The 22,734-nt window shown below is 41.0% G+C and overlaps 1 protein-coding gene across 4 annotated transcripts in view; it reads right to left on the bottom strand.

Moving 5' to 3' along the window:
- Atp6v1h (ATPase H+ transporting V1 subunit H) overlaps positions 1 to 22,734 on the bottom strand; it is a 113,271-nt gene that overhangs the window by 18,891 nt on the left and 71,646 nt on the right. For 3 of the 4 annotated variants that reach the window (XM_004633374.2, XM_023717682.1, XM_004633375.2), the window contains 2 exons: positions 14,683 to 14,784; positions 1,075 to 1,188 (listed from right to left, as the gene is read on the bottom strand). In XM_004633374.2, coding sequence (XP_004633431.1) covers positions 1,075 to 1,188; positions 14,683 to 14,784 — 216 coding nt within the window. The remainder of the gene's footprint in view (positions 1 to 1,074; positions 1,189 to 14,682; positions 14,785 to 22,734) is intronic. The other variant, XM_023717683.1, reaches the window with a different exon arrangement.

The raw sequence follows: 22,734 nt of genomic DNA, 5'->3' as shown, positions 1-22,734 counted from the left end.
CTATCTTCAGCTCAGCATTTACCATAACAGAGTACAAAGCAAATCCAAGAATGTATAAATACCAGTATTTATGAGAAATGTGCTTAAGTGGCAGGACCATAAATTTAATACATGACACCACAGCAATCCTCCTTAATAGTCTCACACACTACACTTGCCTGTATCTTCAAATGTGCCCCTTCTACAGCACCATTCATTTTTCTTGTGAAAGTACTGGTAGCACCTTCTGTGGGCACTTGTACCTGTCCAGAGGGCCATTACAAAAGCCGCACAAAAGCAAAGCATCTTTCAGTAGGGCAAGGGGTAAGAGCTCAAAGGAGAGCACTGAACAGTCAAGCTACACCTGAAAACAGCCGTGCCAGAGGACGCCCTTCCTGCCTCTACCTTGTACACCAGGCACCATACTTATGTCTCAGCAGGTTATCTTTATTGTAAGTGGATGCAAAAGGTCAATAATCTTGATTTAAAATAAGAACAGACAAAATAAAGACATGACTTTGCTTCAAAAGCAAAAGACTGTAATAAGTGAAATCCAAGTATTTTTAATTTTTTATGTGAACTGATAAAATTCATCCAGGTTAACCATATGTTAAATAGTTAAATTTAAGAAAACTGTAAATTGGGGGCCTGCCCCTTAGCTCAGTTCTTTAAGTGGTTACTTCAACAAAGCAATCAGGCTCAGGTTGCTGTGGTTTGATCCCCATAACTCAAGCCAGCCAAACGTGCCCTGAAGGCATTCGGAGCAAAAAAAAAAAAAAAGAAAACTACAAATTAATCAGTCATCCAAGTATATTCTATTCAATTTGAAAAAAAGATTAAACCATTTGTGTCACACTGGTCTTACTAGTTACCTTCTCGAGTTGTAATATTGGTACTTTGAGTGTACCTTTCTTAGACCATTAGTACAGCTCATCTTTTCAAAATTTTGTCACTTCTCTAAACCAGTAAAATGTTTCTAGATTTTTCATCAAAATCACTGGTTTTAAAAGCAACCCTGCATAAGAGCATCACAGAGGCGCTTCTGGGGCGGCAGCGAGCGCGCAGGCCCACGGGGGGGGGTGGGGGGGGGCTTACCAGTTGTGCACCATGAGCTTCTGCACGGCCAGCAGGGCGTTGTAGCGGACCTGCTGGTCTTCGTGATGCATGTGGTTCATCACCAGCTGCTTCCCCCCGAGCTGCTCAATCACCCTGCGGACAGAAGAGACATGGGAGCAATGCCGCAGCGCCCTGGACACGTGCTGCGCACAAGCAGAGCATTCAGAGCAAAATGCCAAGGCGTTCTCAGAAGAAAAGCTTCAATAGATGGGTGTAAACCAACACATGCACCTTTGTTCCATTATTCTCTCTGAATCAAAGATTTCAAATATTCAAGTACGTTCTCTTGACTTCCTAATAGTAAGTCCAGCCACTGTTCTCATTTCTGAGTTTGGGGGAACAGTGGGGGACCATCCTCCTTGACACTTCATAGCCACTGCTCCAGGCTGTAGCGCTTGGGGAGGCTAGTGTCAGCTATTACCAGCACGCACAGGGCTGCGAGGGCAGCTCAGTGGTAGAGCACTCACCCAGCATGCTGAGGTCTATCTAGTTTCCATCCTCAGCACCACAACAAACGAACAAGTACTGCAGGCTTGCTTCAGTCCAGTAGTGATACAGTCTATTGTTTATAATAATAAAACAATCAGTATCAGGCCCAGCAGCTGCCATGCTCTACAGGCTTGGAAACAGAGAGCCAAGGCTTAGAGAGCACCCACGGCAATTTCCTGGAAAAGACCTGCTCCGAACAGATCTGTCCATTTCTCACTGTGACAGAACATGACTAGGCAGAGCAGCAGAGGAGAAGTCCATGTCTCAGAGAGAAACAAGAGACTGACAACTGACATATGCTTGCTATTGCTGCACCCTGGACACCCCCAAAATCCATTTAATTCACACAGAAGTGAAATGGGGGACTGGGGAGATAGCTCAGTAGAACAAGTGCTTGCCTAGCAAGCGTAGGGTCCTGAGTTCAATCCCTGGTACCGCAAAAAAAAAAAAAAAAAAGAAAAGAAAATGGTTATGTGCTTCATGAACCTCAGAAAGGTACTCCATGTTCTGCAACAGTCTGGTTATCAATGAAGTTATGCTGCTTCTTAGCTCCAGTGTGGCAGTGTGAATTCCCTTGTCCATTCTTTACCCACCATACTGTCCAAGAGACAACACTTGTCAGTGACCAGTGTCACCTTAATTCAACAGGGCATTCAGTGGTCTAAGAGAAACCACCAAGTCCATAAGACCTCTTGGATTTGCTAAATAAGGACAGACGCTAGAGCATCACAGAAGTTCTTATCTATACACTTTACATGTTGTTTTTTGTTTGTCTGTTATCTTTTTGAGACAGAGCCCACTATGCAGTTCAGGCTAGCTTGAGCTCACTTTGCAGCCCAGGCTGGTCTCACACTCACAACGATTCTCCTGCCTCAGCCTCCTGTGCTGGGATTACAGGCGTGCACCGTCACAAGCCTGGCATTATGCACGGCACGCTGCTTCTTAAAATGTACTGAATGGAGAGGGCAAGAGTACAAACAATAAAGAATAATCAAACACCATGCTTACTATGTGCCAGCACTGCACTTTGAAATGCTATCTTTTCTATCAGTGTGACTATTAATTAGATATATTATTACATTAGGAGAGTCATTTAACTAGTAAATTCCTCCCTGCAAAATGGAGGAATTTACTGTTGCCGTAAAGATGAAGAACACAAAGCCTGCATCCCTGTCGCTTGCTAGGCCCAAATCTGCTGCGAAGATGGGGCTGGGGCGAGCACAACACTCCCTTCGAGCCTCTCTCGTCACTGTCGGAGTGGTGGCTGCAAAGCTAGGTGTCCCTTTTCGCATTCCGAAACAATTCGGTGAGGGGCCCAAACCCTGACCATGGCCGACAAGGCCTGCACTGGCTGCAGGGGCAGTGCCCCGCGTCCCAGGCCAGGGGCGCACGCTGCACTGCCCTGCGCTCGCTCTGAGCACGAGGAGAGCAGCCGACAGCACGGCTCACGCGCCGTGCAAGCACCCTCTGCACAGCGACGCCGCCTCTCAGGCCTGCGGCTCCGCAGCACTTCACAGCACGGAACAAATGCCAACAACGTGGCTCTGAGCAGACTCTGAGGACACTCGTTCACAGTGAGGGCACAAGCAGGCATGCCAGGCTGGCCTCATCTCCGCTGAGAAGGTCCCGATCACTGGCTCAAATTCTCCACCGCACTACACTGTCATGAGTGACCCGAAGAGCCCCGCAAGCACCGTCACAGGGCTGAGCGACCTGGAATCTACCACAGTGAGGACCAGCGTGTGATTTCAGGAAGCTGCCACGCTGTGTACAAATACGGCTGACTGGAAGGCACAGCGGGAGCACATACCGTGTACAGTAAGAACAGGAACACGCTGGGCCCTGTGAATGTGCCAAAATTTGTATTGCTTGTAATATTCACGATAAACGTACTGCCAAAGCTGTTAAGAAGCAGGATTTTTGCCCTTTATATTATCCTCTCAAAACTACTAACAGCCAAAAAATTGTGAACTGCCTTGCTTTTAATAAATAATTACTATATTTGCTAGAGCTGGGAGACCACGTGCACAGCCTACATGTGGCCCTGTGCTCAGTCACCAGCACTACAAGAAAAACCTGATCACCCATTGTCAATCTACACATCACGTGTTTCAACCCACTGCAGGTCCCGGACTACGGGTAATCTCGCCAGCTAAAACTCACTGCTATAAAACAAGGAGCCATTTCTCATCTTCTCACCTGAAGATGCAAGGGAAGCACCAACTGCTTCCAGATTATACAGATCTGATATCAGAGATGTCTGAAAAAATAGTGAGAAAATAATTTTCCACCTGTCAGACTGTACCCTGACGCCATTTCATAAGGAGATTCTGATGATTCCATTTAGAATGAGATTCAAGGACCTGAGAGGGACAGCCTTTCAAAACACATAGCCTTTAAACACAAGCCACCTTTAAAGATCTGGAATATCATAATCTGTCACTAACCAGCTCAACTCTGGTGAGAACACTTAAGGAATTTGCCAGCTGGTGAAAGAGAAAAGTGTGATTTTAGAGTAAACTTTAAATATCCTGAAAATCACAGAACTGTTGTTTGTTCTAAAGATTTTTTTTTTAATTTATAGTTTAGCATTCTATTTTTGACTGTTAAGAAATGAATGAAATCATATCATCTATATATATGATCCTGCACATATTATTAAATATAGTTAAATGTCAGACTGGGCATGGTGGTGCACGGCTGTAATCCCAGAACTTGGGGGACTGTAAACAGAAGGATCACTACAAGTCCAATCTACACAGTGAGACCCTGTGCATCCTGTGTACCCTGTCATAAAATACAAAAAATAAATAAATAAATAAATAAAATATATATACATACACACACACACACCAAGTAGTATTCCACTAACAAGACAATGGGTATTTCTATATTTATATGACAATATATCCTCTAGAGTCCATAAATTCAGTGAGAATAAAAACCAGAGCTGGTGAAATAGCTCAGTGGACTAAGCACCCACATACGCAGGTGCTGGGACCAGGGTCCAACCCCTGGCATCAAATGCATGCTGGCCCCACCTCAGGTGTACTGAGCCAGCCACCACGTCCGGGAATGGTGGCGCATACCTGTAGTTTCAGCACTGGGGAGGCCAAAAAAGGGAGAATTGCTACAAGTCTGAGCTGTGTAGTGAGACCCTGTACCAAATACATAAAAAAGAAGAACAAAAACAAAAATCACATCTATTTTGCTTTCCTTGTAATTAGGAAGAGTTATTAATATTTAAAAAAACAAAGTTTTAAACCTTCTCTAAGTATAAAAATAGTAGAAGAAACTGGCTGTGGTGGCACGTGCCTGCAATTACCAGCATTCTAGGAGGCTGAAGCAGAAGGGTCACAAGTTTAGACCCGGCCTAGGCAAAGTAATGACTTGCTGGTCCCCGTGTCAGAGTAACTAAGGGCTGCATTTATAGCTTGGGGTCAAGCCCAGATTTTGGTCCCCAGCGCCAGGAAGGAAAAAAATTAGCTCTCTGTCATGAGCCAGTCTGCCTTGGAGTCAGCTGAGTGTGGAATGACACCCCCAAGTAACAGTGAGCTATATAAACCTTTCCTTCTCTAATTTTTGAGTGTCAGGTATTTGTCTCAGCAATGAGAGAACAGTAACTGAGAATTTGGTACCAGAAAAGTGGGGTCTTTGCTGTGACTAAACCTGACCATGTGGATTACAAGCTTTTGGGAATGGCTTATGAGAAGAGATGGGAAAGGTTCAAAGCTGCTGTCTACAAAAGAATTGCTAAAACAGCTTCAGCTGTTCTGTATGGGAGAGTCTAGTCAAAACTCAGAACAGAAGGCTGACAGAAATCCTGCCTGTAAAAGCCAGGCTGGGGAGGCTTCTGCTGGGAAGAAGGACTGAATTGCTGGTTAGACTCAGGATGATTTGTGTTATGATGTGGCAGAAAGTTTGTCTGCATTTTGCTTGTGTCCAGAGACTTTGCCTGAGGCTGAGATTAAGCATGGCAGACTGATTAATCTTTCAAAAGAAATTTCAAAGCAGCCAAATATTGAGGCAGTAGCATGGCTACTGTTGGTGGATTTTAGTAAGATTTATTTTGAGAATCAAGAGCAAAGTGCCCAACAGGATGATTTAAAATGTTGTAAGTTTGGAAAGAAAGGAAGCCCCAGTAAAGCTGTGGAATGTAAAGGCAGAGCTGCAAAGATCTCCACCGCCAAGAAGGAAAAGGAGAAGGATGGCCTGAGGGCATCACTGAAGGCAGCAGGGCTCTACCCTTTGCAGCCTCAGAATTGCAAAGGTGAGGGACTTTGCCTTGAGGGGAAAGCCACTGAGCCCCACGTTCCATAATGGAGGCAGTAGCCACACCAGGTTCCAGAATGGCACCAATGTGGATAATTTATTCCTGGGAATCAGGAGCTGAATGCTCAATGTTCCAGGCACTCTACCCCTACAGCCAAGAGAGAAGGAAGCCTGGCTACTTCTCCAGGTGGCAGCAGACCTTGGCATCATCCACGTGACACTGGCTTTGGGAGCACTCAGAATGCAAGAGTTCTGAGGTTAAGAAGGCTTTCACCCAGATTTCAGAAGAAGGCCTGGGAGGCCAGCCAGTGTGCCCCTTGGAGGGCAGTGTGTAAAGTTGTAAGAAGCCTGTTCAGTGGAAACTCCAGAAAACTGGAAAAGCCAGGAACATGGATCATCTAAGAAAAGCTGCAAGAAGGGAGCAAAGTAGGCCTAAGAAAAAAACCATAGGTGCTACCACCAAGAGTGCCATAGGAGCGGAACCACATGGAGCTCACAATTTGCCACAGATTGCTTCAGATGTTTCACATGCAACCATAGGACTTAATGTTTGTTCTACTAGATTTTGGATTTGCTTTGGTCCCAATGCTTGGTATTCTGCTGTGTATACCTTTTGGAATGATAATATTTATATTGTGCCACTGAATGTTGAAGTGTTTAACTTTTCATTTGTTTTTTGGTTTTGTTGGCGGAACCGGGGATTGAACTCAGGACCCGGTGTTTGCCAGGCAAGTGTTTATTCTACTGAGCTATCTCCCCAAGCTAACTTTTCATTTGTACAGGGGCTCATAGCAAAAAGTATGCTTCTGATCTTCGAAAAGACTTGGGAGTTGGACTTTTCAGCAATGGTGACACTGTTAAGACTTTGGCAACTCTGAGAAATGGACTAAAATGCCTTTTGCATAAAGCACTGTACATGAGTCTTTGGGGATCCAGAGGCACAATGTTACGGTCTGTGTCTGGTTGTCCCTCCACAGCCTCATGCAGTCATGGGGCGGCTTCTGGAGTTTGTGATTGATGACCGTGGGTGTGGATGCTGCACTTGCCCTGGGGCAGATAATTTGCATTACAATGTAAGGAGGAGAGAGGCTAGCTAGCTGCATGAGCTGCTGCCACTCCCTTTGCTCTCTGCTCTTTGCTCTCTTTCTTTGCACCAAGAAAGGGTGCCCTCTGCCATGTGCCACTCTGCTTTGGAGCCAGCTGAGTATGGACTGAAACCCCAAAGTAACTGTGAGCTAAATAAACTTTTCCTTCAGGTGTTTGTCTCAGCAACCAGCAAACAATAACAGAGATAAATATGATTTACTAAATTCCTACAAGTTTTAAGTCATTCTAAATTTAAAACTAGATAACTCCCATAAAGTTAAAGTTTATTCAGATTGTACAATTATATATTATTAAGAATGTCATGGTTACGTTCTAAGTCTTTTGCTTAAAATGAAACTAAAATAAAGAGAGGAATGCTCTATCTGGTACCTCTACATAAACAGCTAACCACCAATCATAATAAAAATAGTCTAAAGAATTCTGCCCCTGAAATGAATTCTACTACGCATTACATGTGTTACCCTCCTAAATAAACACTCAATGAAGGGAACAGAATTGAGATAGATAGACTTACTATGTATCTATTCATAATTGTTATTGTTTGGATGTCAATGATGACTTCATAAAATGGGGCCCTAAAGTGAAAATAATTTGGTTTGGGAAACAAGCATACTTAGACATTCTACTTAAGAGACAAATCATTTACCTGTATAACAAATAGTAAGAAAAGTAATTATATATTCTGTTCTCAACAAATGTATGTGTTTTGCAAGTTCAGTTAACAAGGAAGTGCTTCCTCTTGAGTCAAATCACAAAAAGCAACTGTAGGATACACACTTTAATGAGAAATAAATATTGCTATTGCACTTTCCTGTGGCTACTTTAAATCTATTTTTTTCCTTTGCATACAACAAGCAATTTTCCATTCAGTTACATTTTGCATCTTATGAACTGCATATACTAACATTCCAATTAAAGTTTTACTAAAAGGAAAGGTTCAAAGGCAACCCTTTTATTCTGAATAACATAATAATCATTATCATACCTAATGATTTGGACTCTGATTCAAAATTAAAACACATCTACATTTCAACTCAAGAAAACCTGAGCCAGCACTTGAAAGGTTGAGTAGGAAGATCACACGTCTGAGTACACCTGGGCTACAACAGCAAGTTAAAGGCCAGTGTGAACTACATAGTGAGACCTGGTCTCAAAAGAGAGGGAGAAAAAAAGAAAAATCCTCCAAGAAAATCTTCTATTACTGATTTATCAACTATTACTTTAAAAATCAGTAATTTAATTATTCAAGAGACAAGAAAATTCATAGCTGGATTTTTAAACATAAATTCCAAAACTAAAAGGTAAAAAGTTGCTCTATTTCATTCCACGACTAAACCCTTAAGTGGCAACAGAGAATGACAGAAGTCATGGGTGGCTCATGAGGCGATCCCACTGTGTGCCCTAACACAACAGATGTCTTTCTTTTAAAAGCTTCATTACTCATCAGCAGGCCTCTGATGAATCAGTATAAATTTCAATGTGTTTGGAAGCTAATTTTAATTAGTCTGTGTTACATTTAGATGTAATACTTGATTCTTACATTCTACAATAGATGATATTAAATATTTTGTAAATATCAAATATGAAATGGTTAACTGTCCCAGTAATGAGAGAAAAGTAACTGAGACACATTTTTTACAGACAAAGAATGCAGTATATGAATTCTTTTTTTCCAAAAATAACCTGGAAGAGATAATTCCCTGAGTTTTGATCAGGGTTATCAGAGCTTCCAGAAATATCAAATGGAGACCTTCTGATCTCCATCTAAAACACTAATATTCCCAGAGTATACCAGCTGACACTGAAAACACAACCTCCTCTTAAAATTTATAGAGCAATGTAACTGGGAGACCCACAGGATGCACTGGCCATATCTCCTGGCCACAAGGCTTCCTTACACCTGTCACAATCAGTGAGTTAACTGTGCCTGTCCCCCTGAGTCCAGTTATACACTACCCAATTTCAATTCTCTACAAATTAGCCTTCACTCATGAAGATAAAATGTTAGACTGATTTTTGCAGAGTAAAACCTGGACTGTTCTTCATCGAGTTGTTCTCTTTTTTGTCACTGTATGTGAAACATTAGTTCTCCATTTACATACTTTAAAAACAATCTACTTTCTGTGTGAAAGCAAGAGTAAAGTCCAACGGGAAAAGGATGATTGGATGCTTGCCCAAAAACATGCTTCTATGTCTGCACCCAATCAATATCCTCATCATCACTGACAAGTTCTTTTTCACAATTTTCAGTGCATAGACAGCATCGTTCCTCTTAATTGAACCAATAGCACATTCACATAACTTCCTCTTCCTACTACTCAAAGTAAATGAAAGTCCTGAAGACCAAAACTGGATGAAGCTTTGCCACTTCCACTGGTGTGCACTGCCTTGTTCTCTTCACCAACTTGGTCTCAGCTCTCATGATTTCAAGGAATTGTACAGAACTACTCTCTGTGCATGGCCTAAATGCATGGATGACTGACCCCCTGGTGACACGGTGCTGGCAGCAAGGAATGCTACCCACATACGATTGTGACAAGTTTGTAGCACTTCACATGAACCACGAGCTTAGAGTTGATGCACCTGCATGCCTACCATCCAATTCCCTTATTCAGTCTATGCAGGTGGCACAATGAGTACTTCTGTCAAAAACACTGGTTTGAAAAGTACATCTATTTGTACAATAAAGCTGTCCCAGTGGACTGTACCTCTGCAATGCATGGGCTTATCTTCTGGACAAGGTATTCAGGTCATTCTGGTATCCAAGGAAATATATGAATTAAGAGTTCTGAATCTTTGTTTGGCTCATCATGCCTACAAGATTCTAAGTCCAGCAGAGATGATACAGTACTCCATATGGATCTCTTTCTCATCTACCCATCTCATGGTGAAAAGCTGTTCACCATCAAAAGATGGAAGATTCAAATGTGTTATGACACCTCTTCACATCAGACTCTGTCAGGTGGAGGTGGAAGCCATGGAGGCGCTACAGAAGACAAGACCACAGAAAGGGCTGGCTGGCTAGGAAAGCCGGCACCAGGGGCTCCATGAGAGAGTGCGGCCTGACTGCCTGCACCTGCCTCCGTGGCCAGACTTCTGCAAGGCACCCAGCCAAATTATTTCCAGTAGTGGTGGCATTTTTTCAAGTTTTCCACAATGAGTACTTGCTATGTTTCATGATAACTATAATATAGGAGAGGAATTAATTGGATTTGGTGGATAAAAATTTGTGTCACTATCAAAAAACAAAAAAAATGTATGTGTATGTGCTATGTTAATCTTTCTACAAAAGAAAAGAGATACTTACCTGACATTAGAGTGTGCAATTTGTTTTTATATACTTTTTAAAAATATTTTATTTATTCATTTGGTACAGGGTCTTACTATACAGTTCGGACTCCTACTGATCCCCCCGTCTCAGCCTCCCCACACTGGGATTACAGGTGTGCACCACCACACCTGGTTTCAGTGGCCAGCATGGTGCATCGGGGTTCCAGGGCCGGCATGGAATGCATTACTAGGAATCAAACGCAGGTCCTTTAGCTCGCCAGGCAGGTGCTTAGACCACCAAGCTATCTCCCCAGCCTAGAGTCTGCATCTGAAAACAGCATGAATTTTGGTATCTCTTTAAAGATCTGATTTCTCCTATTGTGTTATGAACACTATGGCTACTATGATATAGTTGTTCTTTTTGAGAAGTTCAGTTTAAAGAGAGGAGACATAATCAGGTTATCACTGACCTAAATGAAAAGTGGCACACAATGAAGATACACACAGAATAATGTTCCCACATAGAAAATAGGATGAGTGTTTTGTTTTGTTCTTCTAAGGGCAGTTATAGTGATCTCCCCAATATTTAAAATAAAAGTCAAGAATCTTTTGCAACACTCAGCATTTCTAGTTCCACTAGAAAGCCAACTCTTCCTAAGCAGCAGCAGAAACCTGAAAGGAGGCTGCAGCCTGGAGGCCAGGGAAGCCGCCTGCAGGATGCCCACGTAGAACAGTGACGCGCTACTGTGGCACCCAGCTGCGCAGCCCACTCTGCTCTCCACCTTGGACTCCCAGGCCCTCTCTGCGTGCCCCTTACCACCATCCCTGACCAAGTCTGGGGCAGGTCCATCAATTCCCTGAGCTCAGGGAAAGTGAAGTGAAAGGGGACTGAAGAGAGTGAACTGCTGGCCTTCTGATCTTCTACAACGGGAAAGGCTATGTGTCTGCTAAGACAGGGAACTGCTCCAATAGACAAAGGCAATGTACGTGTTCATTTTCGTTAGAGCAATCAAATGTGGCCGCGATGTTCCGGGGTGAGACAGGGTTTTGCAGCTGTGCACTCCCACCTGTAAGAGCACTAGTCTGGCTTGGGTTCTATTACGATGATGTTTTAACTGTTAGAACAACGTTCACTATGCCAGACTTCTAGACAGGACCACGTAGAGAGCTACCGCTGCACAGACACAGGGCTGCATAACTGCCTGGAAAACCACAAGGTACCCACTCATCTTTCAATGCTGAAACAGTCGGACGTGTGACTAATAATCATGCTAGAAGCACTCTGTTTACATAATTTTTTTTAATTCTCTGTACTTATTGAAGACACTTTTTCTTCTTCTGCAGTGACCAAACCTACGCCCTGTGCACACTAGGCAAACTCTTTCCTAAGCTACACATCCTTAGACCAAAAACGACCACTGAATTTGCAATTTAGGGCAATTAACTGCATGTTATGCTTTCCATCAGAATTTACAAAAACAAGTTATTGTGTAAAATGTGTTTCTTGGAATGACAAAAGCAGCTTTAAAATAGCCAATAATTTGGCCCTAGCCCTTCAAGGTCAGTGAGGACTCAAGACATAAGAGAACCTCTGCTGTGACATCCTGTAACTAAGTGGTATCCCAAATTTTCTGACCAGGAAGATTATGGAGCCCCAGAGGAAAGTGATTGATGATGTAGAGTGTGCCTAAGGAGAATCACAGAGAGAAATAATTCTCTCAGGCTTTCACAGAGAGCCTATTGGTCAAGCAATGACTGTAACTCATCCAGAAGATGACACTGACAAAAGATCCACAAGATGTTGTACATAGTTCCGAGATAAATCCGGAGGGGATTTGACTGAGCTTGTTAGACAGCAAAAGTTACACTTTTAGTTACACAGGTCTTGCTTTAACTTGGTCTTAACTATTCAGCAGAAAAGGTAAACACGAGGTATAAAAAGTAAAGTATTAATATGCTCAGCTGTAAAAGGCTCAAGTCAACAACTTTGGACAATCGCCAGTTGTGCTGATAACTCACTACTCTTATGGACTATTGGACTATATTGGGTTATTTATGAATTCAAGTTCCTACAGTTGTTGGACTGGCATCAAGTATGAAAAGGTTCTTTAAAGACTTCTCCAAATACAGCTTCTCTAACAGCAATGGAACACCCATCTCTGTCAAAACAAAACAAAAAAGGGGTATATAAATAAAGGAGCATTTTTTTTGTGGAGGAAAAAAAAGGCTTGTACCAATATTGTTTAGACAAGCTATCATGTCTGCATCCTGTCCTCTGAATAACTAATACAAAGACAACAAGCAATGTACTAATTATTGTAGCTGTCCTACTAACCTGTCTTGAAACCATTTCATTGCTATTTTATCTTTTTTTCTCATTAAAATGAAAAAAAAGCAGCCTTAACAGTAACAACACCTGCATAAAAAATAATGAACTGTTATGCTTTTCTGTTGTTATGTTTTTTTATGTTAGTTCATTTTTAGCAGCGGCAGACCTAACAAGGCTCTATCTACCATTTATTGTTTGTAGTTTCTCATATTAAACACTTTTTAGATAGTTTAGGGATGTTAGCTATTAGCTTTAAACTCGTGTGCCACACATGGCCTTTTGTTCAACAGGCCATACACAGGACAGTGGCCTCCTAACATTATGTCACCTACTGTTTACATAGCCATCTTAGTTTGTGGAAGCACACCCTACAATGTTCCTTCCTATAAGGACAACAGCACCTAACAATTCACTTCAGAGACTGTCTCCTCTTATTAAACAACACATGGCTGTATTTATGCTTCCCTATCAAAAGATCTTTCACTTTCCATAGTAAAATAGGGTAGCTCTGAATAGCATTAATTTTAGATAGCTCTTCATATTACAGGGACAAGAACTATGAAGATCTTACTTCTACCCTACCTGCAGCTATCAAGTGAGCCTGCCTTAGTTTTGTGGGTACTGGTAGAAGACACAAGACTCGCAGGCCTGAAACAAAGGACAGCTTGTGAAAGCGGCAGAAGCAGGAAGATGCCAGTGTTTACATGCTGCTTTCTGGGCCTCCATTTCCACACGGGAGTATAAAGAATGAACCCTGCAAATTGTGCATAAAAAGCCCACATTTAGGGAAGTGGATCTTTCAGAGTCAGTAAACACAGCTGCCCTTTGCTCTTCAAGCTTCTTTGAAAAGAACATACAATGCCTCACCTTAAAGTTCAGAGAGGGGAGAGATCATACTACATCAGTCTCTCACTTGTACACTATTTTGCCTTCTGACAAATTTACCCACAAACACACAACTTGCTGGTAGCATGATTACTATGTCTGGCACAGACAGGAAGAAACGGTGTAAGATTTGAATGTTCTAAATATGAAATGAAGCATGAATGCAATATTCTCCTCCCAAAAGACTAACTTTTTCTTAGTAATTTTCTGTTTCTCATTGAGACTTCCTGTGCGAAACTTATTTTCACACATACAGGCACACGCACGTGCACCCCTACCTGTAGCCATCTGATTTCTGATGTGTCCCTCGAATAAAGTTTTGTGCCTGCCCAATAGGAAGGGTTTCTACTACCAGGTAAAAAATGAAAATGTGCTGAAGTCCACCAAGTGTCCTAATTAGCTCACTCACGTAACTTCCCACTCCCCCGCAGTGTACCCTAAGTAGCCTTCCAATGACCACTTGCCCGTTTCCTCTCCCACGTGTCTCCAGGCAGCACTCCAAGCCTAGGGCAGAACCACACAGCAAAGCCGGATGCTGCTGGGCTGCGCCTGGCCCATTCACCAGCACGCCAAGTTTCAGGATGCTCATGGTCAGGATTTCGGCCCAAAAGAAAAGCCAGGGCAGTAGTCCTGTTGGTGCCCCAGGGACAGCCCTCATATATCCGAACCAGAAGGTGATTTTATCTTACCTACTCCAAGCCATCTAAGAGTGTCAATAACAAAAACAAAGCTGACACAGCTGACAGTCCACAGTAATAACTAACTGCTCCAAATGAAACCACCATAATGGGCTACAAACATCAACAGACATAAAACAGCCTGAGCTACAATGAACATATATACAAAAACAAATAAAGATTAAAAATATTCTTCACTTGCATACTTAGGGGGAAAACAGTAATTTTGCTGTTTGAAGGTATATATCTTAGTCTAATCGCAGACATGATTTTTGTTGTGCTTAAGTATTTTATGCAAGATAAGGACAAAGACAAAGGCATGGACATCACGGACACGGAATTTCTAATTTTATCTCTGCTGACTCCTACGAGATAATGATAATTCAAGTATGCTTGAGCCTCTACACTACTCACTGTAAGTGCACAGTGACTATGGTAATCTTGATTTCACTTACTCCATTATTGGTTCCTCTGCTAAAGTACTCTACTGTAGGTAAGTACATTACTCATGGCTCTGTGTTGAAGATCAGCACAAAGGACAGCGATGGTTTCCCGTACCGTTTGCCTCGTGGGTAATGGCGCACGTACTCTCCAACATCATGAGCAGCAACAGCTAAGACTTGGGGGTCGTCTGACACCTCCAGAAGTTTAGTCAAGATTCTGAAAGAAACGCAATCCAAAAAGATCAGCCTGTTTTTTCTACAGATTACAACAGTGCATAGGAATTACACTGACATCCTCCTCAGAGTAGAGGTTAGCCATTACACCTTCTGAGGATTTGCCTGCTCTGCCTCACTTAGCAGTGTTCAGCCCTTTACCCTCACATGATAGTTTCCTGCAGATTCACGAGGTACAGCAGGCACAACTCCCCAAAAACCAGGGACTCCCCACCCACTCTCCCAAGAAAGGCCATATAAGCCAAAGTTATTTTAAAGGAAGACTACCAGCGAATATTTTTAAAGAATACAAATAGGTTTTTTTAAAAAAAAAAAGCATTATAAATGATACAAATCTTCACTAAACAAAATAATAGGGATTCAACAATGATTGCTGTATTACATGATGTTATCTTCAAATTAGTTTACCAGTGGATTTTTGCAAATTATATTTGTACATAAATTACTAGTAAACTGTAGGGCAGATTGTTAGTACGAGAATAAATTCCTTTCAATACTCAATGACCACAACAGTAGACTTGGGCAGCAAGCACATTCATGCCCCTTTGTCTTTCCCAAACTTAGCAGAAGACTAGAACATGTGCTTTGCAAATGAAGATGAGATCCACCACAGCAAGTGAGCGATTCTTAGTGGACGGAGGCCCAATCCAGGACTCTGCCTCCCTGCCTTCCTAATACTTTCCCCAGTGCAGATACACAGGACAATTCCCAGGGAAGCCCAAGAAGTATTTCTCAGAAGACAGGTACTGACAACAGAGAAGGCTGCCCTCTGCCCAGGACCAAAGGCGAGGGTGTGCGTGCTCCTGGGAGTGAAGGAGGGAAGACAGAACACTGCTCAGAATACACGGAACTAAGAAAAGATGGCCCTTCTGTCAGAGGAACAGATAATTCCTAGGTTGTTTACACTGCTCAAGAGTCCCCCAAAAAGATGGAAAATTTATTTTTTCTTTTCTTTTTTTTTTTTTCCCAGGATCAGGGATTGAACTCAAGACCCTGCGTTTGCCAGGCAAGCACTTATTCTACTGAGCTATCTCCCCGGCCCCAAAGATGGAAAATTTCTGAACTCATTGTACAAGCAGGCTATACTGATAATCAATCAGAAGTGACTACACAGAGACTAACATAAAAAAGCAACTATTTTTTGCTATCCTGGCGATCATCACTTATAGATAAATAAAAACCTTAATGAAGTATCAAAGTGAATCCGGTGTGTACTGAGAGTATATGACACCCTCAGGCCTCAGATCTCATGCCCCTGTGTCGTTCAAGAGGCCAACCAGTCTCAGACAGGACCCTCTGCCATTCTCTTCCTATTTCACTGCTCTCCACAGTCATAATTACTACCTGCCATTATATTCTCTATTTCATTGACTCTATGGTTAATCTCTCCCCAATACAATGTAAGCTTACTCCACTGCATCTCTAGTATCTAGAATAGCACTGATAATTCAAAAAATGCTTCAAAAAATTGTTAAAATAAATGAATGAAAAACTTAAAATAAGCCAATTGGGAAAACTATTTCTAAGAGCTTTTAATGGAATTTAAAATACAGAGAAGCTTTGGCCCAGAAATGTATTTCTAGGAATCTTTACTACAGAAACAACCTTCACATTTCCACCAAGATGTACATGTACATTGTCTTTAAAAATGACTAAAACACTCATTTTAAGTAACTCCAGGTCAGACTAGGTTAAAAAAAAGACAAGTAACAGACTAACACACAATGCAATGATAAAATTTTGTATAAAAATGAGATGATACACACCTACACATGGGAAGAACCCCACAAACTCTACCACCTGTTGATTCCAGATCCCAATGAAGAGCAGCCTAAGGTACAACAGTGACACAAAAACTTTTTCTTACAAAACTTTTTATTTTGGTTCTGTATGCCTTCAAGAATGCTTGGAAGACTTCAACGAGTCTGTTTGATAGATCTTGGAATTCAAGGCTTCAGCAATACGTATATTAGAAAAAGTCACTTATTTTTACCAAAATGATCAGGATGTTAATATCCATTGGAGTTATTATGTAAAATATATATTAGGAAAAATTGAAATATAGTTCAGTTGTCTGTTTGCATACAATCCATTCACTTATAAAATAACAACTTAAGTCACAACTGTCTTTGCTTGTATTACTGCATTAAAGCAAATACTTAACTTGCTTACTGTAGTTCCCTGTGTGACGGCCTCTGGACCCTTACAGGCTCCCTGCCCACCTTCTCCTGTCACCACCTCAGCCTGACCACCTCACCACCCTTAGCCTAGTTAAAGTTTTACAGAGCACTGGGAGCACTGAAAAAGGACCTTGTTACCAGTCAAGGAAGCATTTCATTATGAGGTAATTACACATCCTCTGCCTTCTGGATTAACTGGGAAGCTGAATTTCCAAACTAAAGAGGAGAAAGGAGTAACAGCTAACATGATATACATAGAGAGAGAAAGAGAGGGAGAGAGGGTGTGAGGGAGGAAGATAAGAAGGGAATGGAGCTTGGGGAAGGAGAGAGTAAAGGAGAGGGAGGTTGGGAGCTAGCGAGCGATGTTCCAAACTCCATACATGCATTCTTTACAACAAGTCATAAATGCAAAGTGAGACTCGTAGTTAATATGTCTCAAAACAAGCAAATGTTTCAACTGAAATCTGATTATCTACTTATTCTCTAGCTACATGAACTGCAATACAAGAAAATTCAACTCAAGCAAAGAAAAACTGTAAGACATATATTCAATTTTACATATTTGTATTATTTAGTTTTATTTTATTAGTATGTGTGTACAGAACATAATGCTTACATTTCTTGAGGGGAGTTGCTACATGTATACACCACATCTTAATTCCTTTTCTAATCCTCTTTCCTTTCTTCCCTTATTTACCCTTCTCTTAATTCCTACAAAAAACAGAAATTCCAAGTGATCTGTTTTCAGGATAAGGTCCTTTCTAACTTTAAACAAAGTTGTTCCACCTTTTCTCCATGGAAAACAACGGCATCATCACCCATAGACTCTACCTTGGGCATTCATCGAAAGGGTCCCTAAATAAAGGGGAGGGTAGATAATAAAGTATGGCATTGACTATGGTACCTCTGATTGGAAAAGTACTAGCAGTTAAGAAGTTACCCCAGCAGCTCAGTAATTTACTTATAAAAACCACAGAATGTTTGCTGAGAGAGGAGGCGAAGAGTACACGGGTGCCTAGGAAAAGACTATGTCCCCAAAGAACTGGGCCAATGAGAAAAGTGGGTGGAAACCGCATTAGCAGGAGAGGGACACGCACCTCAGGGGCTGACTGCTGGGTGTACCACCCGCCCTCCTTATGTGCCTCACAGCGCAGCAGGCACTGTCCTTGCCAGACCCAACTGAAGCGTCCCTTTTACTGCTCTTCTTGCTTCTGAAGTCCGTTCTTTGGGTCTGGACAAGTTAACACACTTCACACAATCTCACTGTTTCCTTTTTAGTTGATATTTTTTACACGTGTTTGTATGCTCTTTTTTAAAAAAATGTATGTAGGATAAGGTCTACAGGGTCTCACTACATAGATCAGACTTGTAGTGATCCTCCTGTTTTCAGCCTCCCAAGTGCTGGGATTATGGGTGCACCACCACGTCCAGTCTAAGTCAACATCTCAGCGCACCCTGGGAGCGGGGCTGGGGAGGTTGAAAACAAGAGGATCTCAGTACTTGGGAGGTTGAAAACAAGAGGATCACTACAAGTCCAATCTGTGTAGTGAGACCCTATAAACCCTGTACTAAATAAATAAAAAAATAAAAGACCAACTTGCAAATTATTCTAAAGTTTGGTTCAATTCAACTGAAATCTGTTTTAAATTTCAAAAGATTAGCATTATATTTTAATACTAAGAAGTTGCCTTGGTTTGTTTGTTTGTCTTGCAGAGCTGGGGATTGAACTCAGGCCCTTACACTTTCCAAGCAAGTGCTTATTCAACTGAGCTATTTCCCCAGTCCCCCTTGTTTGTTTCTAGTCTTTTTTATTTCACTGTTTTTTTTTGTTTGTTTGTTTGTTTTGTTTTGTTTTGTTTTGGGGCTGAATTGTTTTTTAGATGAGGTTTATTTGTTTTTGGTGCCAAGGACCAAACCCAGGGCTTCCAGCTTGCTAGGCAAGCATTCTACCACTGAGCCAAATCCCCAGCCCTAATATTAAGAAGTTATAAGTAAATTACATTAATATAAAGTTACTTACAAGAATTACATAGTATTTTCTCTGAACACCTAAAACCAGGTCAGCAGATTACACAGCTCAAGTGCAAAGTTGGCTGCCATCTCTTTTTACAAATAAAGTTTCATTGGAACACACCCGAGCCCTTTAGTTTACTGTCTACAGCTGCTGGGGCACTATGATGACAAGAGTGGGAAATCGAGAGAGGGCCTAGATGGTTAAGCAAGTGCAAAATACACACTACCTGAGCCTTACAAAAGAACAGTATGAACCCCTCTCTTACACCATACGCAAGGGCTGAAGTACAACAGTGAAAGAGTACTTACCCAGCACGCATGAGACCCTGAGTTCAATCTCAAGTACAAAAAGGAAAAAAACAATGAATGGCTCAAACATTTGTACATTTTCATCCCATTTCCCAAAACCTGTTACACATTTTGGTCCTTATTTACACTTTTGGTTTCTCACACCACATGAACAATGCAGCATCTAAATATGTGTGTCTCATTTATTTCATTCAAGAGTATAGTCTCAAGGACACTCATTTACCTAGAAATGCCTCAAATTTACACTTCCGTATGGTAAAGTAGTATTCCATTGTATTAAAAAAAAAACCACATCTTCCTCCTCCATCCACCTGCTAATGGGCATTTGGTTGTTTTTTCAAGATTTTACTATTATAAATGTGATGCTCTAAACATGACTATGCATATATTGCTAGGGTATGATGCTTTTAATTTTTCTGCAAAGATACCCAGAAAGGGAATAGCTGGGTCAAATGGAACCTCTAGGCCTAATTTTTTGAGGAATCTCTACACTGATTTCCACAGTGGTTATACCAGTCTACACTCCCAACAGTGGAGAAGGGTTCCTTTTTCTTCACAACCCCATCAGCATTTGCTACTGGCCGACTTCTTGACAACAGCTATTCTTGCCAGAATGATGGAATGTCAGCAATATCTTAATTTGTGTCTCCCAAATCACCAGTGATGTTCAATATTTTGACATATTTGCCATTTCTACTTCTTCACTTGTGAAGTGTCCATCCATTTCAGATACTCATTTTAGGACTAGTCTTTTAATTTAGGGGGGGGCTGACTTTTTTTTTAGTTTTTCATATTTTCTAAATAGTAGTCCTTTTTCTGAAGAACAGCTGACAAAAATTTTCTCCCACAGGGTGGACTGTCTTTTCACTCTGTTGGTGTTTTCTTTTGCTGTACAAAGCTTTTTAATAAGATGAAGTTCCACTTGTTGATTCTTAGTGATAGTTCCTGTGAGGAAAAGGTCTTGTTCATAAAGTCTTTGCCTATACCTATGTCTTCAAGTGTTTTATCTATTCTATCTTGCAGCATTTTTTAAAATTATTTATTTATTTATTTAATACAAGGTCTCACTACGCAGCTTGGACTTGTATGACCCTCCAGTCTCAGCCTCCCCACCACTGGGATTATAGGTGTGCGCCACCACACCTGGTCTCAGTGGCCAGCACAGCACGCCTGGGGTTCCAGGGAGGGCCAGGCATGGGCTTAGACTGGCAAGCTATCTCCCCAGCCACACGCAGCACGTTTAGTATTTCTGTTTTAATGTTCAGACCTCTGACCTGTTTCTATTCTATTTTAGTGTATGGTAAGAGACATAGATCTATTTTTAGTCTTCAGCACGTGGTAAGCCAGGTTTTTGGCACCACTTATTAAAGAGGCTCTCTCCTTTCCAATAGAGGTGTTTGGCTCCTTTATCAAGCATAAGGGGGTTGAGTACGTCTGCAGCTGTTTCTGTATCCTCTAATCTGTTGCACTGATCCTTGGATCCATTTTTCTTTCCCAATATCATGCTGTTTTCATCACAGTAGGTTTGTAGTATAATTTCAAGTCAGGGATCGTGATGCCTCGTGCCTTGCCTTCATTGGCCACAATTGCTTTTGTTATTCTAGATCTCTTCTGGTTCCAAGTGAATTTTAAGATTGTCTTCTCTATCTCTGTAGTACACGCTATGGTTATTTTTACTGGAACTGCATTAAATCTGTGTAACAATTTTGAAAGTATGGCTATTTTCACTATACTGATTCTGCCTACACAAGAATAAGGGATACCTTCCCATATCCTCTTTGAGTTCCTTTTTCAGACTACTATAATAGTTCTCAATGTAAACTCTTTATGTTCCTTCATTAAATTGATTCCTGGGCTTTTCATTTTTTTGGATGCCATTGTGGAAGGTGTTATTTCCCCAATTTCTCTCTCAGTGAGTTTGTTATTAATGTGTAGGAATGGATTGCACTTTGAATCTTCACTTCAATTTCTACTATGCTGCCAAATTTGGTGATGACTTCTACAAGTCTTTTGATGGAGCTTTTGGGTCTTCTATATAGAGTATCATCTCATCAGCAAATTATGACAATTTAACATTTTCCTTTTTTATGTTTATTTCTTTTATTTCTTTCTTTTGTCTAATTGCTCTGGCCAATGTTTCCAGAACTATATTGAAAGGAGAGGTGATACCAGACATCCTTGTCTTGTTTTTGATTTAGAGTGAAAGTTCTTAGTTTTTGTCTATTCAGTATGATGTTGGTTTGTAATACAAAGATTTTATCAGATTGAGATAAAGACCTATTCCAAATTTTTAGGGTTTTTTTTTTTTATCACAAATGGAGTTAGACTTTGTCAAATGCTTTTTTTGTGGACTTATCTAGAAGATTATGTGGTTTTCATCCTTGGTTCTGTTAATGTGATATATTACATTTATTGATTTGCATATGTTCAACATTCCTGTATCCCTGGGATGAACCCCACTTGGTCATGGTGTATAATCTTCTTGATGATTGGCTGCACTGTGCTTGCCAGTATCTTATTAAGGATTCTCGCATCTGGGTTCATGAGGGAGATTGGTCTGTATTTCTTTTTCAGTTGGATCCTTTTAGTAGCAGTGTAATGTTTACTTCTAGGAAAGAATTTGGGAGTATCGCTTCCTTTCAATTTCATTAAAAAACTTGAAAAGAACCACTTCTCTGCTCATGCTACCCTTTCTGTCTCTGTCGGCACAGGCCTGCCCTACAAACATTTTCCCATGATAGACAAATGTCCACTGTCAGATATACACCTGCAGTTCTCTGCTCATTGTATACCACAGCCTGGAGTCTACCAGCCAAGTCCACAACACAGTATCACCTCCCATTAGTCATGCCATGAAGTAACTTACAGGAATAAAACGTTGTCTTCAAACAGTGATTTCTTCATCAAACACAAAACAAAACTACACCATAATACACAGTTTCTGGTTATTCAGAAAAAATTATAAAGGGTCATACAAAGGTAAAAAGGAGTAATCTGAAGGAGCCATTAAAAATTAAAATCGAATGCCACAAAACAGAACGTACTTTCAAAAAGTTATCATTATACGTATCATAATAAAGACACATGATACTTTAGCAATCATTTATAAAAAATTCCCCTCTATTATATTCAACTTTACTAAAGACTAGATTTTTTTTAAAAACTCAATGTCTTTTTATTGTTAAAAACTCAAAGTGACAAGGCAATCTGAAAGATAATCTATTATTTTCACTTCCTATTACCTACCAGTACTGTCATCATCTATCAACTATGCACTTCAACTTACCACCATCTGTTTAAGTAAGAATAATGTATCATTATCAATAATATACAAAAAATAAAGTCTAGACCACAAAGGTATACCTGCCTAAAAATGTTCACTCAAACACAAATATTTACCTTTGTTTAGAGACCTCACTTAAATGTAAAAA

Source organism: Octodon degus, unplaced genomic scaffold, assembly GCF_000260255.1.
Source record: "Octodon degus isolate 3935 unplaced genomic scaffold, OctDeg1.0 scaffold00054, whole genome shotgun sequence".
NCBI classification, from domain to species: Eukaryota; Metazoa; Chordata; class Mammalia; order Rodentia; family Octodontidae; genus Octodon; species Octodon degus.
This window is presented reverse-complemented; position numbering and strand designations above follow the sequence as displayed.